The sequence below is a fragment of the Nymphaea colorata genome, chromosome 7, assembly GCF_008831285.2.
Source record: "Nymphaea colorata isolate Beijing-Zhang1983 chromosome 7, ASM883128v2, whole genome shotgun sequence".
NCBI classification, from domain to species: Eukaryota; Viridiplantae; Streptophyta; class Magnoliopsida; order Nymphaeales; family Nymphaeaceae; genus Nymphaea; species Nymphaea colorata.
Window position 1 is genome coordinate 23,412,527 of NC_045144.1, and position 19,859 is coordinate 23,432,385.

Genomic DNA, 19,859 nt, shown 5'->3' on the forward strand with positions numbered 1-19,859 from the left:
AAAATACATATAAAAACAAGATACTCGTCTATCGTAGATTACCAAGGACTATTTCAGACAAAATTTTTAAGGCATTTAAAAACAATCCACTTGAAGAAGACAGTTTAGGATCCAGGATAGAATATTTAAGGACATGGTACAAAGAACAATTACTAACTTATTATTATGAAGTGTTGTTTTATATGATATTTCTCTTCTAGTAAACTCACTATATCCTGGACTAAAAATTAAATCTGATTGTTTATCCTTTTCATCTATTACTACTGTTTCCCTTTGGTCTGTTATTGTTACTTTTGGTTCCAAGTTTTCTAATATGTTATCTATTTTTACTAAAGTATCATTTCCAAAATAGGAATCCATGAAGATTTGGATACTAAAAAGAAACTTCAAGCATTCTTAGGTTTAGTAAATCAAGTAAGAAAATATATACCAAACCTAGCAAAGTATTGTCGACCATTGCAACAAGAACTTAAGAAAAATATTTAATATAATTGGAATGATAAAAAGATAAAAAAAATTACCAAGTCTAGTGTAATATAATTTTCCTTTAATCCTATGTCAATTTGTATTTCTTGGATTTGTCATTCTAACTGATGGTTCTCCTACTATGTCATATATACTTAATCTTTTTTCAATAATTTCGAGTTCTTTGTTTTCGTTATTTCCCAAGTAATATCGCTCTTTCCTTTCAATAACTTTGACTAAATTTTGGAAAGGATCTTCTAGTTTCTATAATATATTACCATTCTTGCTTTTCCTTTTTTTGCTCACTATGTTTACTAACAATAAATGTTGGGATACTATGTTTTAATTCTAATTTTTGAATGTATCCTTCTTCTAAAAGCTCAGTTATATGCATTTCAAACTCTTTTAAAATCGTCTGGAACATATTTTAATGGTGCTTGTTGTACAACTGTGTCTTCATTTATTAATTCTATTTTTATATATGTTTTATGTTTTGCCAGAATTTTAGTGGATTTTCTAAGTATAGTTCTTCTAGTTCTTTTTCTATTAATCTTAATTGATTTATCTTGAATATTTCATATCCTATTATGTTAACTTGTTTTCTTTCAAGCCGCTAGGTTACATGGCTGTCTCCTTTAATCCATGATGTGTCTTGTTTTATTATATTTTTTACTATTAATGCTGGTACCATGTGTTTGCAGGGTGTTGTTAGTGTTAAATATTTATTTGTTAGGGTTAATGTAAGTATCTGTTAAGAAATTCTTGTCCTAATATTATGTTTTTGTCTTGTAATTCATTATAGACACATATTTCTCCTATTACTAGTTCTTTATCTCATATTTGGATTTTTTATGTTTTTAGCTTTTTGTTCTAATATGTTACCTTCTCCGTTGAATCCTTTGGTTAATAGTATTGGTTTTTTCTCATTTTTCCTTAGGTAGACAATTTTCTCTACAGAGATTTATCTATGCACTAGTGTCTATAAAAGGATTGTAGTATCTACTTTGGTATCCTTCTATTGTTATCTTAATTAAAATATATAAAAAAAATCATTTTTCTATTTTAATCTGTGTTGTATTCATCATACCATTCGTCTATTTCCCTATTTATATCGAAAAAGTATCCTTCTGCGAATAAGTCAAGCTGCCTTTCTACCCATCTATCTATAACTAGTAGTGTTAATTTATCTATGAATTGTTGTACTATGATTAAAATTCTGAATTTTCATATTTCTTCTTGGATTTTCTTTATTTTATTTGTATGAAGTTTTGGGGTTATAGGACACATATATAATTCTGGTTCTTTAATCTTCTTGATCATATTCTTGTTATAATTATCTGCTTATTTTGGGTTTCTATTTTTACTAGTTCCTTAGTTATGTTGTAACGTTTCATTTTATTTAGTCATTTTGCTCCTAATATAACTTGTGTTTTGTAATCACTTCTTTGTCTTTGTATCTCAAAAGTTACCCTTATATCTTGTTGTCCTACGATTACTAACTTACTTACCAATCCAAGACTGTCTATAATGTTTCCTTGTATGTCTTTGTACACATGACTACTTGGTAAGATCATGTCTAATTTTACGAAGGCTGGTAATATAATTTTCCTCAATCTTGTGTCAGTTAGTGTTTCTTGGATTTGTCCATCTATTAGACCTTGTATCTTAAATTGTTGATTAGTCTTTCTAATCGATGACTCTCCTACTGGGTCACATATACTTAATCTTTTTCAATGATTTTGAGTTCTTTGTTTTCATTAATTCCCAAGTAATATCGCTATTTCCTTTCAATAACTGTGAGTAAATTTTGGAAAGGATCTTCTATGGTTATGGTATCATTGTCTTCTTCTTTTCCGAAATTTTGTGTTTATTGGTAATAACATATATGCTTTTTGCCTTAACTCTCATGACTTTACTATCTTTTTCTAGTTCAATTCCTAATAATTTCCAATATAGTACTAAGCTTTTGTTTTTGTTTTCTTCTATTAATCAAATAGTGTAGTTCGGTTTTATTATGAATTTTATCTTTTGATAAATTAAATTTCCTTACAATTTGGCTATAATTGCTTTATCTTGAGGATATTATTCTATCATCAGTTAAATATAATTCTAATGGTGTATTTATTCTTTCTTTAAAACAAGCTTTTATTAATATTTCAATTCCTCCAAAATATATATATTTCATAGGTTCTTTATGTTTTATATCTTTAAGTTCTTCTTTTACACCTTCTTTGCTTATTAGAGGTACTCTAGTTGTTCCCTTTGCTTGCATAATATCTATTACATGTTGTCTACTATTATATACATAGTTTTTTTTAATTACTTTTTTAGCATATTTTTTAGTATTGGAATTTTACTTAGTATGGGTATGTTAAATATTTTTCTGTGCAGATGTCAATCTCCTTGTTTTTTATTTTGTCAAAAAGTTTTTCATCAAATATTAATCTTTGATTTGTATAATTTTCTGTCAAATCATCATGATATGTTATTTCTTCAAGTTTCTCTAGTATTTTATTTGTTCTTCTTCTTCGGATGTATGTGGTATTTCACTTTCTACTTCTATGGTATCACTTGAGTCTGTTTCTGTCTAAGATTCATATATTGTTCCATTATCTAATATATCTGTCCCTAGGCTTTCTAATTGTTCTATTAATACGTATTCTTCTTTTAATAGATTTATTGTTTTTGGGTTTCTAGTTGCCCTACATTCTTTAGCTATATGTCCATACTTTCCACAACTATAACATTTGCATGGTTTACTCTTTTTTGGTATTGTCTTATATATTGTTTATGTTGCTGGTTATTCTTAAACTTTCTTTTATAATTTTTATATTTTCTTCACAATTTAATATACTTCTTATATTTTTTCTTTCTTTTATATTATTTATGTTTGCTACATCCAAAAGTTGGGATTTCAAAGTCCGCACAACAATTGTATGGGTTTATATATTGTTTGAATTTCTTCTTTTCTATATATTTTCTGCATTGTTCTTTGCACCATGTTCTTAAACATTCCATCATGGATCCTAAATGTCTTCTTCAAGTGGATTGTTTTTAAATGCCTTAAAACTTTTATCTGAAATAGTTAAAACTTTTATCTGAAATAGTCCTTCGTAACCTGATATAGAATATTTTTAATGCAGCTTCTCTTTCTTCTTTTTTCCATTTTGCTTTATACTAGTTTTTACTGAAAGTTTGTATATAGTCATCCAAGTAACACATATCACAAATGGTTATTTGTATGAGTGCTTTTCTTGCTAATTCTTGTTGTTTTTTGGCATTTATTTTATCTATTTATGTTATAAGAAATTCTTTTTTTATTGTTTTTACATATTTGCTTAGCATGACTATGGGTTGTAATGGTGTAACTCCATCATCCTCTGTTTGTTTTTGTAGGGTATTTTTTAATTTTGTTTGATCTCTTCAAATCATAATTTTACATTACCAACAAATGAGTTTTCAATATACTTTGCTATGTTTTTAATATCTATCTTGGCTTCTATTATATGTCTTAACATTTCTACTTGCCATATTTCAATTATTTCCATTACATTAATTGCTTCATCTAGGTTTAATATTCCTTGTTCATGGGCTATTGTCCTAAATACTTCTTTTTGTCTTGCTTTCCACAACTTTTGTTTCTTTCAAGGTTACCTGGACAATAACTCCTTTAAGTGGTTCTGCATGTTGATTTATAAGGTCTCGAACTCCATGGTTCTTCTTTTACTTTTACATCATCTTTAAGGGTTGTATTCATGTTAACTTCTTATTATTGGTTATTAAATCTGTATACGTGACTAAATCATTGTCACTTTCATCTTGTAAATCATTTATTTTATTTATTCATAAGATTTCTACCTCATTTGATCTTATTAGACTTAATTCTGTTTGTCTTTGTTCTTTTAGGTTTTTTAAATCTATTTTAATTTCATAGACTTCTGTTCCTATCTTGCTTATTTCGGAGTTTAGATCCTTTATTTCAGTTTTTAAATTATTAATGTCTTGTTGGACAATCTTTGTTGCCTGCTTTAATTCCGTTTGGGAATTTTCTAGTTCTTCTTTTATGATTTGTGTAAGATGTTCCGAGAGTCTAATATTTTGTTTAGATTGTGTTTCTTCTCCTTCTGAATCTTTATTTAATAATGTCACATCTTCTTCTATTATGTTCTTCTGTTTTTCTTTACTTCTGTCATTTTCTTTGTTTAATCTTACCATCTTTTCACATTCTCCTTCAATTATATATGGGTCTATTTGTTTTGCTAGTCTCCAGCCTTCTTCATATGCCTCAATAAATTTTTTACCTAGATTTGTTTTTATTAGGCTTTTCCTCTGGTTTCGATATATACAATATTTTTGTTTAACTATGTGCTCTTTATAATTCATTCAAATGATTCATAAATATATTTGCCTATTACTAATTTATTATTATGAAGTGTTGTTTTATATGATATTTCTCTTCTAGTAATCTTACTATATCCTGGACTAAAAATTAAATCTTATTGTTTATCCATTTCATCTATTACTATTGTTTCCCTTTAGTCTATTATTGTTAATTTTGGTTCTATTTTTCTAATATGTTACTATTTTTACTAAAGTATCATACATCATATCATGAAATATTTTATGATTTTCTAAAATATTTTCATATCATCAGTTTTTTCTAACTACATGTATGGATTGGGTGTTCTATAAAAGTTTATGCTACTGCAATTAAAATTTCTTCCTTCCTATCCACTTTCAATTTCCAACAATTTCGTGTGTGTTGTTGTGTACTTTTTGCTTTTCCTAATCTTCATAGTTTAGAAACCTAATATAATATACTTTATCCTGGCTTGAAGCTCTTCTATTTACTCTCCCTTTACACAATACACATCTGTTTTCCACACAGTACACCTCTGTTATAGATTGTCTCGCCATATGGCATTAAGATTTTTCCCTTTCGGTCTTATCCTCCACAGTAGGTACAAGTTGTCAAGGATTGTCAATTACTAACTTACTTACAATCCGAGATTGTCTATAATGTTTTCTTGTATGTCTTTGTACATATGACTACTTGGTAAGATCATGTCTAATTTTACCAAGTCTTGCATAATATAATTTTCCTTAGATCCTCTGTCAATTAATATTTCTTGGATTTGTCCATCTATTAGACCTTGTATCTTAAATTGTTGATTAGTCTTTCTAACTAATGGCTCTCCTACTGGATGACATATACTTAATCGTTTTTATGATTTCGAGTTCTTTGTTTTCATTATTTCCCAAGTAATATCACCCTTTCTCTTCAATAACTGTGAGTAAATTTTGGAAAGGATCTTCTATGGTTATGCTATCATTGTCTTTTCTTTTTGCTGAAATGATGTGTTTATTGGTTATAACATATATGCTTGTTGCGTTGATTGTCATAACTTTACTACCTTTTTCTATTTCAATTCTTGATAATTTCCAATATCGTACTAAGCTTTTGTTTATATTTTCATCTATTGATGAAATAGTGTAGTTCGGTTTTATTATGAATTTTATCTTTTGATAAATTATTTACTATCCCTTCACACAATACACATCTGTTTTCCACATAGTACACGTCTGTTACAGATTGTCTCACCACATGGCATTAATGTTTTCCCCTTCCAGCCTCTGCCTCAGTGGGTACTCACTGGTTGCCTTTGTCTATTAACAATCCTTCACAACTTGTACCTACTATAGAGGATAAACAACTTGTACATATTGTGCATTGGTCAAGTAAATAAATCTCCCTTCTTACCATTAAAAGTATATCCTACTTCGGTGTTTAGACATGTAAAGGAATATAAACACAAACAACACAAAACAGATTCTAAGACATTGAAAATAGGACGGTCTTGAAGAATAGTTATTTATTCCATCAACATAATAAATATGTAACTCAAACAAACATAACTTACAGAGATTACATTGCTGGGGGTATTCATGTCACCTTCAGCACTCTCTATTTGTGCATTTGGAATAGGCTCCATAGCACTATCTAGTATTTCTCACACAATATCTCACACGTCTTAATATCTCTCTTTCTAGCCTAAAGCATCAAAGCCTAATGCTCGGATACCACTTTGGGGAGGATAACAGTGGTAGCAGAATGGGAGAAGGTGAGGAGGAGCTCAGGATTCCGAGGATGCCCAACTTGTGGCCTTCTATCATTTATATAGGTCTCTGAAGAATCTCCTTTTGTTTTAGAATCTCCTTTTTATCTTGTCGGGAGTCTATCTTCTCGGGAATCTCCTTTTTTATCTTGTCTAGATTCTCCTTTTTATCTTGTCTGGAATCTCCTTTTTATCTTCTTGGGAGTCTATCTTGTCGGGAATCCCCTTTTTTATCTTGTTTGGAATCTCCTTTTTATCTTTATTTGAGGCTTATATCACAAGAAATTTCTGGTTCTTTCAAGCATTCTCCACATTCATGTTGTGGAATATGTTTTATCATGTGACAATATTTGTTCAAACTTTCTGTTGTCATTATCTGGCTTTTAATTGCTCTGGTTCTGGCAGCTTTATGTAGTTTGCCAAAGATTCAAGTCAATTTGATAACTCATGACCCTCATCTTTGTACTGGGTAGATTGTGAAAATACTATCTGATAATTATCAGAATTGTAAATCCACAATTTCTTTTCTTGGAATTGTTGTAGTAGTTCTTCAAAAATAGTATGTATGTATTTTGGCTCTTCTTTTGCCAAAAAAACTTTGTTATTTCTGCTTGAAATATCTCTGCTTGTTCATGTGGCTTTGTTGGTATCCTTCCTTAGGTTAATCCAATTTTAATACAGTGGACTGGTGGGTATATCTTGTATGCAGTAACTTCTGCCATGGCTGAATAGAATCTCACATATATCAAGTCTGATGTATTGTCTAGCATACTTATATATCTCTGGTACCTTCTAATCTGCGGCATCTATCATGTAGATAGTTTGTAACAATCCATAATTGTAGGCTGTTTGGATTAATTTTGAACTGGTTTTTAGGTATGCATATAACTTGTTAAAACTTCGGAGGGGTATATTTGACTATCCATAAGTAGGCTCGGTGTCTTTTTGTCTTGGGTTCAGATTTAAGAAATTGGTAACTTCGTTTAAACTTTTTAGGTATTTGGTTATGGTGTAATTTTAGCTAGCTTCTTTTTGTAGTTGAACTGTCTCTGTATAGGTCTGTATCTATGGAGGGATAAATTGTATTGGTGTAGGTTTTTTTATTGCTAGGGTAAACTTTTCATTTAAATTTAGATTTTTGAAGAATTGCAGCTTTTTTGGTACGGCTTCTTTTTGTACCATGCCTTTTTCTCTTTTTTCCTCGCCTTCTTTTTAAGGATTGACTTTTTCTTTCTAACCTTCTTCTTTTTCTATTTTAGCTATGCCTTCTTTTTGTAGCTTGGCTTTTTCTATTTTCACTTCTTCTTCCAGAGCTACTACTTTTCACATTGTTTCTTGTAACTGTAGTTTGAGTGTCACTATTTCTTCACGAAGTTCTTGCAATAAAAGTTTTTGTTAGAAATCATGTGGTCGTGAGGCTTGGCACATACGTCCGAAACACAGTGGGTGTTTGCTCAGTAGTATCTTGTTTTTATATGTATCTTTCTCTCCTTATAAGGGTGTCCTTGACAGCAAATCTGCTAAGCCATTTTTGTCTATTGTTAGTAATTCAATATCAAAATCAAATCATTTGATGTCATTGACATACGTTGGATTTCTTTTTTTACAATTGAATCTTCTAATTTTGCTGAAAGCCAAAATTTTACTTGTGTATTGTTTGTTCTAACTGTGAAATGTGTAAACACAACATAAATTTCAAAATGTAACAATGCATAATATAATGCCTTTAATTCTTTACTATTTATTTTCCTTTTGATGTCATTATCTTTAAAGCTTCCTGAATGATATCTGCATAAGTACTCTCATTTAGAATTCTGATATCTATATTTTAGTATGGGTCTGTAGCTTTTGTTTGATGCATCTGTCTCAATTATCCATATAAATTCTTTTGTTTCATCTGGAAGTTCTAACTTTGGTAGGTTTTTACAAAGGGTTTGTATTTTTTGTATAATTTTTTATCTTTGTCATTCAAATTATATTCAGTATTTTTCTTAGGTTTTTATTGTAATGGTAGACAGTATTCTAAGGAAAATTATATTACGCCAGACTTGGTAAAATTAGACATGAACAAGTAATCATATGTACAAAGACATTCAAGGAAACATTATAGACAGTCTTGGATCGGTAAGTAAGTTAGTAATCTTAGGACACCAAGATACAAGAGTAGCTTTTGAGATACAAAGACAAAGAAGTGATAAAAAAACACAAGTTATATTAGGGGTAAAATGGCTAAATGAAATGAAAGATTACAACATAACTAAGGAACTAGTAAAAATAGAACCCAAAATAAGCAAATAATCTTGCCAAGAATATGACCAAGAAGATTAAAGAACCAGAATTATATATGTGTCCCATAACCCCAAAACATCATACAAAAAAAATAAAGAAAATCCAGGAAAAAATATGAAAATTCAGAATTTTAATCATAGTAAAACAATTCATAGATAAATTAACACTACTAGGTATAGATAGATGGGTAGAAAGACAGCTAGACTTATTCACAGGAGGAGAATTTTACAATATAAATAGGGAAATGGACGAATGGTATGATGAATACAACACAGATAAAATAGAAAAAGAAAAATTTTTATATATTTTAATTAAGATAACAATATAGACATAGCAAAATAGATACTACACTCCTTTTATGGACACTGGTGTATAGATAAATCTCTGTAGAGAAAATTGGCTACCTAAGAAAAAATGGTAAAAAACAAAACTATTAATCAAAGGATTCAATGGAGAAGGTAACATATTAGAACAAAAAGCTAAAAACATAAAAATCCAAAGATGGGATAAAGAACTAGTAATAGGATAAATATATGCCTATAATGGATTACAAGACAAAAACATGATATTAGGACAAGAATTTCTTAATAGATACTTACCATTAACCCTAACAAATAAATATTTAACACTAACAACACCATGCTAACACAAGGTACCAGCATTAATAGTCAAAAATATAATAACACGAGACACACCATGGATTAAAGGAGACAGCCATGTAACCAGTCACTTGAAATAAAACAAGTTAACATAATAGGACATGAAATATTTATGATAAATCAATTAAGAGTAATAGAAAAAGAACTAGAAGAACTATACTCAGAAAATCCACTAAAATTCTGGAAAAACCTAAAACATGTGTAAAAATAGAATTAACAAATGAAGACACGATTGTACAACAAGAACCATTAAAATATTTTCCAGACGATTTAAAAGAGTTCAAAAAGCATATAACTGAGCTTTTAGAAGAAGGATATATACAAAAATTAGAATCAAAATATAATAGCCCAGCATTTATTGTTTATAAACATTGTGAGTAAAAAAGAGGAAAAACCAGAATGGTAATAGATTATAGAAACTTGAATGCAAAAACCAAAACTTTTAGCTACCTAATACCCAACAAAATCTTAAAACTAAAACAAATTTCAGTATATAATTATTTCAGTAAATTTGATTGCAAGAGCGGTTTCAACCATTTGAAACTAGAAAATGATAGTAAAAAATTAACAGCATTCACTGTACCCAATGGATTTTATGAATAGAATGTATTACCATTTGGATATAAAAATGCCCCAAGAAGATATCAAGCCTTTATGGATAAACAATTTAGCAATTTAAGTAACTGTGTTATTTATATAGATGATATACTATTATACAATCACACTTTAGAAGAACATCATAAACTTTTATTAGATTTTATTACATATGTGAAAATCAGATAGAATTCCTAGGAATCGAAATAGATAAATCATGAATAAAAATGCAGAACCATATCATTTCCAAAATAGGGAATCCATAAAGATTTGGAAACTAAAAAGAAACTTCAAGCATTCATAGGATTAGTAAATCAAGTAAGAGAATATATAATATATTCCCCCTTGATTGCATTATTACGCTATAGTTATGCCCATAAAGCCCTGTCATATGAGTTATGATCATAAACCAATAACTGGTTCATTGTTTTCCAATTGCATATACATCTTCCATCTCATGGCATCTCGCATCAAAGTCTGCAATTGTCTCAAATTTATAATACCAAATACTAATTAGACTTTGTGTTTATAGCTCATTGTACCTAACCATCCAAAAGTCACTTGAAGCTCTCGTTCATTAGCACACATTAGAATACAATTCATTGGTTACGATAATTGATCCCTATAAATGGTGCAAAGTCTATGTGATACTTGCTTCTTTGTATGTAGTATCAAATGTCATATGTCACCAATTTAAAAGTATTCTTCACATGCCATAACATTTAATCGAAAACAATTATAAAATTGACATGCCTCGTCTATATATCTTATAGCATGATAACAATAAAGATTTACAACTTTTATTTTTTGATATTCCATAATGATATGACAATCCTTTTCGTAGAAGCTGTTCGCCAAACTTTGAACTCGTTCAAGGCATGAAGGCTGATGCAACCAGGGGCGGAGGGAGGGGGGGCGCCTGGGCCATGGCCCGGGTGAGCGCATGAAAAAAAATTATATTGAAAAAATCAATTTTTTTAGTTTGGCCCGACCCGCGAATCGTCTTGGCCCCACCCGCTTTCTCCTTCCCTCCTTCTCTGGCCCGCCCGAGTCCCCAACCCTCTTTTTCTCCTTCCCTAGCCCGCCCGACCCTCTTTCGCCCCTTTCTCTCACTCACTCCTTCTCTGCCCTGCCCTATTTCGCCCCTCTCTCTCGCTTGCTCCCCTCCTCTCTGGCCCACAACCATTGATAGTATGGCCCTCTCTCTCACGCCCTCTCTCTCGCTGGCTCCCTTCCTTCTCTGGCTCACCCGACCCTCACAAGATTCACAACCACAGCAGCAGCACGACTCTCTCTCTCGCTGGCTCCCTCCGTCCCTGCCATGGCCCACAACCATAGCACAGGGGCCTCTCTCTCACACCCTTTCTCTCGCTGAAAGGTTGGTTCTCTCTCACAAATCTCTGCCCCTTTACTAGCATAAGAAAATTCCCTAATTTGAGCAACGTAGTGCTGATTTTCCCCTTTGAACTGTTTGCACCAAGAAGGAAAGTGAGTAACATAAGTAAATTACTGTGATACCATGAAATGAGAACATCTGGTATCTCTTGATGGCATTTCTAAATGGCATGCTAGGTGTATATTTTTCCAGAGTTACATTGATTGGAGTACTACATAGTTTGAACTTCAAAAGCCAAAATATACATGTCAGCATCCTTATTGACATGGTTCCATGTGCCATTCTTAAAGTTGCTGCCTTATGCTGCATTGTATTGATGATGTGACCTATGCTAGATTGTGTGGCCACATTAGCACAATTTCTAAACTATGACTATGGGGCTGTTGCTAGGTACAGTCACAAAGAGAAAAGCAATTACATGCCCACAAACACATGGAGACAGCTACTAAAATAATAAGTTAAAATTCACATAACTTATATAGAGGGACTAAGAAGTCCCCTTCTTTGCAACCCAAGTTTGGAAGAAAAAAGTTTCATTTCATTGGGTCTGCTTCCATCTTGAACCTGTCTGACCTGTAAGCTTAAGCAAGGGGCATATGTTCTACATACATATCTAGCTACATTGACACTGATATGGTACCCAAGCTGATGCATCCATCTTTCATAGATTATGGCCGTGGTCTTTCTTTATATCTAATAAATGTTACTGGTAGATTAACATCGTCCACTAAATTAATTGAGTATGTTTCAGGACCACTGTGATAGGATAAATCACTAGCTGTTACTCTCGTGTTCATTACTTGGCTTTGCATCATTGCTTGTCTTTATTGGTATGACTCTTCTTCTCGATATTTATGTTCTTGCACTCCCAAGTTTTGTAATTGATGCCTTTCAGAAAGTGCAGCTTAAACTTGTTTAGTTCACTTTTTTCTGAATGTGTAATGTTTTTTTCCTGTTTTCTTGTAGGCCTTCCTTTGAACAAATCTTTGTATACAACTAGTTACACATTGCTTACTTCTGGATCTCCTGGTCTGGTGTTTGGTGGTATTTATTTATTGGTGAGATGCAATGACCACCATCTTTTGATTGGTACAAACATGATTAAAATGTTTTTGAGAGTTTATGTTGCCTACATGCTTTCTGGTCTTAATGTACTCCAAGTGTTACATAATCAGCATTTTGTTCAACAAAAGAACCTGATTTAATGTTGCTAGTACCACTTTTCAGGGATGAACTGTTGCTAATGGCCAAAATGTTATATATTATGTCACATGAGTGCGGGGTGCAGGGAATGGGAATGCAATTCCTAGAAGCAGGAGAATCTGCTAAGTATGGCTTTCATGCAGTTAAAAATGTGACCTACCAAGGAGTATTAAGTGCCAATTTCCCTAATCTAGTTGGCATAAAGAACAATAATTTTTTAGGATTAGAAATTTGGAGGCACAGAGTGTTTGCAATGGTTTCAGAATAGTTATCTTTCTTCTAGTTATATTTCATTAGTTGTTGCTTTGTTGTCTTACTTGTTAGTTGTCACATTGTTATCAAGATGATTGAAACACCTCTAATTGGGATAAATTTCCTAATGCATAAATTCAAAGTGAGCAAAGGTGGGCCCAATCCAGTTTCAAATTCAATTAATACAAAACTGCTTGTTTTAAGAAAGTAACATATTTTGGTTTTGGAGTTTATAGATGTATTTGTTTGTTATATTTTGATTGTGATATTTGTATGTTCACCTTATGTTCACTGCTCACACTTATGTCATTGTAATAGAAATAGAGCTCCTTATCTATTGAGGACAGATTGTGCTTTGTGTTAATGACACAAGCAATTATTAAATGTGTTGTAGGACAGGTCGCGCTTCATGTTCATGACATGGGCAATTATATACAACATATGTTCACTTTGATTATACTGTGGTTTGCAAATATTATCTAAAGTGTGTGAGTGCAAAATATATATATATATATATATATATATATATATATATATATATATATATATATATACACATATTATATTATATTATATTATAGTTCATTGGACCATTTGGCCCGCCCCTGAAAAAAATCCTGGCTCCACCCCTGGATGCAACGATCGAGGAAACTGCATCTTTCTAAAGGCCAGAGGGTATTCTGTTCCTTCAAAGTTCTGTGGATATTACATTTTGATGGAGAATGTAACAAATGACTGTGCCCATGCTTGAGACCTTTTACAGTTCGCCCCATTGCTTTTGAACATAACAGAATGGACATTCTTTCTTTGCATATGCATCTCTTACTACTATAGTTTTTACTTTTTATGCATGTCTGTCTCTTAATCCTGTTAATTACCAGTGAAGCATTCCACCTTAATTTTTTACATTAAATAAAAAACATGTATAAAAAACCAACCATGTAGGAATGTCATTAAATCTGATTTGGATCCAATGTCTGATTGAACCATTTGAAAGAAGTCAGATATGGAAAAAGTTAACATCTGATTAAGAAAGCAGATCAGATTCAGATATAAAAAAATGGCATCCAATTGGATTCAGATACAGATTTGGATCGGGTTTATTTTTAAATTAATATCCTACGCCCAATGTCCTCACATTTTGAATGTTGGTTCTTAACATATGGTAAAGTGGACCAATTCGATTTAAAATTTGGATACAGATTCCTATATAGCTTAAAAAATTGGATTAAGATCAGATTCAAATTTGCATTCGGATATGACTTTTCATCATTTGTATTCAAATCCTAGGAATATGTGAAAATCCCTACACCCGTCCTAGCACACAGATTATGAAACACATATGCATGAATACAACTATCAAACTTCATGCCAGTTTAAGTGCAAACTCTTGTAATACATATGAAACTACTTCTGCTTATGATGATTCATTTTCATATTGAACTGTTGTATGTCTTTATCAACAAATGCAGCTAACTTGTCTTCATTTGTATTTAAAAAAAGATTAATGTTCTCACCAGTATGCAGCATAATTATTCCAATTATGTCATCATTAGAAAGTGGCTTATGTATATCCAAATCAATAGACATGCATGTGTGTCTAGTTTCTGGCTGCATGTGAGCACCTTGATATATTGCATGTATTCATCTATCACAAAGAGTTTATACATACAAATATTAAAGACTATATATTAACATTCACGAATTTTAAAAACATTAAAAACTACTTATCAACATGCAAGACTATGAAATTAAAGACAGCCTAGAATTGAGTAACCAATTTTGCTACCTAATGCTTGGGCCAGTGCCTGTTTGATAACAGTGCTTCACAATTAGCAAACTGGATGACAAGGCATAGGTAAACTAGTTTGGAATTTGGAGCTGCCAGAGAGAGAGAGAGAGAGAGAGACTGCTGGAGCATCCCCTAGAAAAAAGAAAAGAAAAACACAGAGAATGTCTGCCAGAACCCGCCAGGATCTTTCCTTGGGGGACCAAGAAAAGTTTTCGTAGTGGTTTAGTATATTCTTCAAAAAATTTTATAGGGGCCATAGTAAATTTTTGAAAATATTAGCAGGTGAATATTTTGGTTTGTAATTTTTTTTAAATATTAGCAGGGGAATATTTTGGTTTTCTAAATGTTGGGATGGGGGCCCCTGGCCCTAGCCGGCCGCCTTAGTTTCGCCCCTGAACACATGTATACACACACAAACCTATCAAACAAATGATCTCATTCACCTTCGAACCTTTCATAGTTGTGAGAGAGAGAGAGAGAGAGAGACAGAGAACCGGTCTTTGAAGCTAGCCTTGATGAAAATGCCTTTATTGGTCATCTTGCACATTTTAAGAGACTTAAATAACACAAACCTACCAACATGATTTCATTCACCGTCCATCCTTTCACAGTAAATATCCATGGTACCCTCTAGTGCAGTCTTACTATAGCACGATGTCTGTGTATTACATCCGTAAGAGAGAGAGGGAGAGACAATCTTTGAAGCTAGACATGATGAAAATGTCTTTATTGGTCCTGTTGAACATTTTGAAAGACTTATAACACAAACCATTCAACATGATCTCATTCACCGTTGATCCTTTCGTAGTTAAGATACATGGTACCCTTTAGTGGAGTCTTACTATACCATGATATCTGTATATTACATCCATTCCTCAAGTATCCATATATCTCTTCATTTTCTTTAAATTCAGTTATAGAGGGAACCAATCCAGTACGATATACAGGCATCTTTGTTGTCGTATATATGATGTCATGATTTGGCAGGATGACATCTACGTCCACCATGAACAATCGCTCACCAAACAACAACAATACCAACTTTGAAACCCTTTGTTGGCTTCCTAACATGTTTGGAACAACATAAGTTAATCTTGGAAATGTAGCAGGAACTAGACTTCCAGATGAGATGAAGCTCTCCAAATATTGAAATGCTGGCTCCTGCAAGAGGACAGCCAGAAACAATGTCACGCAGACTCTTTGAAAAGAAAACGGTATAGAACTGAGACACCATCAAAGAGAGCAGAAAATGTGATTGCTTTCAATTTATAAAATACCTTAACAAGTCTGTTCTTCAGACCAGCACAAACAGTCACACAACCATTCATGTGTAGAAATTGCAAGGACTTCAGCATTTCAAGCCCGTGAACATCAATCAAATTAACACAATCTGTCAGGATCAGCTCACGTAGGTTCACCAAGTTTGAAGCATCAGACATCCACTCTAATGATGAACAATTGGACGCATGAAGCTTAGTTAGAGAAGAAGGAAGCTGACCTAGAGACAACGATGCATGCTTACTGTTGAATAATGTCAAAGATTGGAGTGAGGAAAGATTGCCAAAATTTTCAGGAATTTTTTCCACCGAGACATTGTGCAAGTCAACATGCAGCACAGCCAAAGATCTAAGTTGAGAGAAGCTCGTCGGCAGCGAACCAAGGGTAGCATTTTGTCCAATATGTAGAACACTCAACTTACTCATGCATCCAAAATCTTCAGGTAGTTCTCTGATTTGGCTTTCAGTAATGTCTAGATGATGTAGCTTTCTCATCTTTCCCATTGAAGAGGGCAAAATTTTCAGCATTTTACAGCCACCCAGTGACAATATCTCCAGTTTTCTTAATAGCCCAATTGTATCAGGTAACTCTTCTAAGGCAGTTGCATCTAAGACAAGCTTCTTTAGGTTGGTTGCATCACCAACTGAACTGGGCAAAGTTGCAAGGGAAGTGCAATACCCAATATCCAATATTTTGAGCTTGCTCAAATGGCCAATCGAGCTTGGCAGCTCTTTCAGTTGGTAACAGTCGTCCAATAGGAGATTTTCGAAGATTGACAATTTTCCAAGTGAGTTTGGAAGTTTAGTCAATAAGGTGCCTCCAACAGCAAGATTTGTCAAAGACATCGGGTCTCCTAATTGATTTGGCAAGCTGCAGAGTTTGGAGCAGTGGGATAGGATAAGTTTTCCTAAAGAAGTCAACTGACATAGTTCATTTGGCAATTCCATCAATTCCTTGCAACCCTTCATGCTCAAGAGCACCAGGCCCGCCTTAAGATGCCCAATGGATTTATGAACCTCAACCAAGCTAATACAGTTATCAAGTATCAATTTTACTAAACATGGTACAACAGAAAAATCAGGAGTGATAGTTAGGTGATAGCAGCCACTGAGATTGAGAACCTTCAATTTGTCAAACACCTGCAAGCAAAATAGTTCCCCATGAAAAACGTGATTCTGAATATAAAATAAAAGCATGTGTTCATGCGACAAACCTTGCATTGCATTTCCTTGATATTACTCTTAGACAAGTTAAGAACTGCAGTTTCATCAAGATGAAGGCCCAATGGCAGTGAGCCAAGTGGGAAACCTTGCCATTCCAACCATCTAAGTTCTCTAGGGAAATGTTGAAAATCTCCTATAATGTTTGCATAGTTAGCACGTAGCAGTCTAAGCTTAGACAACTCCGCAAGTGATTCTGTCCTCAAAGGTGATTGGACCCCATCTTTTGCCTCTTCAAAATTGACTATGATACCTTCAACCTTCGCTGTCCCCTGAAGATGAACATTCAAAATAAAAGAAAGTATAAGTAATAGTGGTGCACTTGTTTCCTAGATAGATTTTTGTAGGATTACTTCTTACTTCTCGGTTAGCCAAAACTGTCAAGATCTGATCATGATGCCATAGCCTGCTACGTTCCCCTGGCTTCAGGCTTTCTCTCAAAACAATTTGTCTCCCCATATCCCTAAGTTGATCATGCATATGCAGCCCACTGTTTCCATCGTTGATCGTGATAAGAGACTTGTGAAGGAGAACTCTAATTGCTATATTTGGGAACAAGTCACAACCCTTCCATATGTGAATTGCATCTTCTTTCTCCATTCCATCGAGTAAACCTGCAATGTCTAAGAAAATGCACTTCTCTTCGCCATCAAGTCCATCTAAACTTAATTCCAGTCTACCTTGAATCTCATCAATGGGAACCTTCTGTAACTTTTCCAACACCTTTTCCCATTCCTCCAGACTGTTTTTATCGAACAAAAGGGCGCCAATTATTTCAAGAGCTAATGGCAGGCCTCCCGTAGTTGATACAACTCTCTTGGATAACTTTGTGTATCTGTCTAACGGTTTGGGATTCTGAAAAGCATGATAACTGAATAGCTCAAGCGATTCGTCAGCATTCAGTTCATTAAGCTTACAAGTTTGATGTTGATTCACTTTATGCACATTTAGAACATGTACATTTCTTGTAGTAATAATGATTCGGCTTCTTGTGAAAAACCAATCCCGACTACCAGCGAAAGCATCCAGTTGACTTATATGATCGACATAGTCAAGAACAATGAGTACTGCTTTACTGTGAACACGCCTCTTGATAATGTTGATTCCTTGACTAACACTACTTATTGATGGATCTTTATCTATTGCTAGATCGTTGATTAGCTGCTCTTGTAAGGAGACAAGGCCTTTATACTTCTTAGAAGCTTTCCTAATATCTGAAATGAAGCTACATGCTTCAAAGTTAGGCTGCAGCCTATTATAAATAGCTTTTGCTAAGGTAGTCTTCCCAATTCCGCCCATGCCATGAATGCCAACCATTCGAGCACCAGATGCTTCCACATTTAACATCTTCATCACCTTGCTTATACGAGAATCAAGACCTACTAGGAATTTAGGCACATCAAGTGGCATTCTGTTTACTTCTTTTAGGACCCTCTTGAGAATAAGTGGGATAAACTTTTTCTCGCGTCTGCAAAGAAAAGGCAAGATGCTGACAATTCCAACAATTAAAAGAAAAGAGAAATAGGTCATTAGGTGAGCAGATGCTAAAAGTAAATTACAGTCGCAAGACTACACTATTCACATCATATATTCATCAACTAGACACTCAACTGGCGAATTTTTACAAATTTGATGGCTCTCTCTTTACAGACTTCGGAGCATGAAATAGTGGGTAACTTTTCCCCTTTTTGTCCTGTAAGAGAAACCACGAAATTTAACCACCCAACCTTCCATCCAAAAGGACGGCTCAGCGCTCTGTGTCGAGAACAATCAGCGAATGTTTATTTTTTTGTGCTTCTTGGTCGGTTGATTTTGTAAGCTCACCCATTAAACTTAACCACCAACCCCTTCCATCTGAGAGGACGGTGTGAGCACTCTGTTTCAAGCATAATCAGGATATGTTTCATCTTCTGCTAGTCGTAGATTGATTGTGTAACCTAATCGCGAGAGAGAGGAGGGAGGGAGAGAGAGAGAGAGGGAGGGAGGGAGAGAGAACGAAGCAAACCCATAGGCCTCGGTTTTGATATCATAGCCTTTGATTTCCCCTGCTTGTGTCAATGCATCCCTCCATTCCTTCACCCCATTCTCGCCTGATTCTTCGTGCGTTTGGAATATGGAACCGAAGGGCCCTTTTTGGTTCCTCACTTCGTGAGGTTCCACATCGTAGAAGACGGGGATAATCAATCGATTGCATTCCACCATCTTGTCTATCTCCATGAGGCAAAACTTACACTCTGCATAGCGCGTAGAGAAGATGGGAATGAAGATCTTAGCACCCTCTATGGCTCTCAGCAGCTCCAATATCCTATCTCCTTTGCTGCCAGCCGGCCCATCCACATAAAAGGTCGGAACTTCACGTTTCTTGAGGTCCTCGTACAGGCAGCCAACGAAACCATTTAGAGCATTTTCTTCCCATACGAAGCTGAGGAAGACGTCGAACAAGAAAGCGTCGCACCCCTCGAAGTCTCTGCCATCTCTCTTTCTCCGTCTCCACCTATCGCAAAGCTTGTACGTGAGAAAAAATACAGTTCGAATTTGTTGTTGAGAATTTGAGACGTCAACAACAAAGGCTTGTTAGACGGCGCACCTCACCGA

At 33.7% G+C, this 19,859-nt stretch overlaps 1 protein-coding gene across 2 annotated transcripts; it reads right to left on the minus strand.

Annotated features, from left to right (window-relative positions):
* Positions 1–15,478: 15,478 nt before the first annotated feature.
* Positions 15,479–19,859, minus strand: LOC116257232 (disease resistance protein RPV1-like). Of its 2 annotated transcripts, XM_050078915.1 has the most exons (6): positions 19,270–19,858; positions 17,625–18,732; positions 17,258–17,536; positions 16,265–17,183; positions 16,044–16,112; positions 15,789–15,927 (listed from the first exon to the last, which is right to left on the minus strand). In XM_050078915.1, the coding sequence occupies exons 1-5, from the start codon at positions 19,479–19,481 to the stop codon at positions 16,045–16,047; spliced, it is 2,586 nt and encodes an 861-aa protein (XP_049934872.1). In that variant the 5' UTR covers positions 19,482–19,858; the 3' UTR covers positions 15,789–15,927; position 16,044. The 2 variants fall into 2 exon arrangements, with proteins under 2 accessions (XP_031489700.2, XP_049934872.1); XM_031633840.2 differs by having other exon boundaries at positions 15,479–15,927; positions 16,044–17,183; positions 19,270–19,859.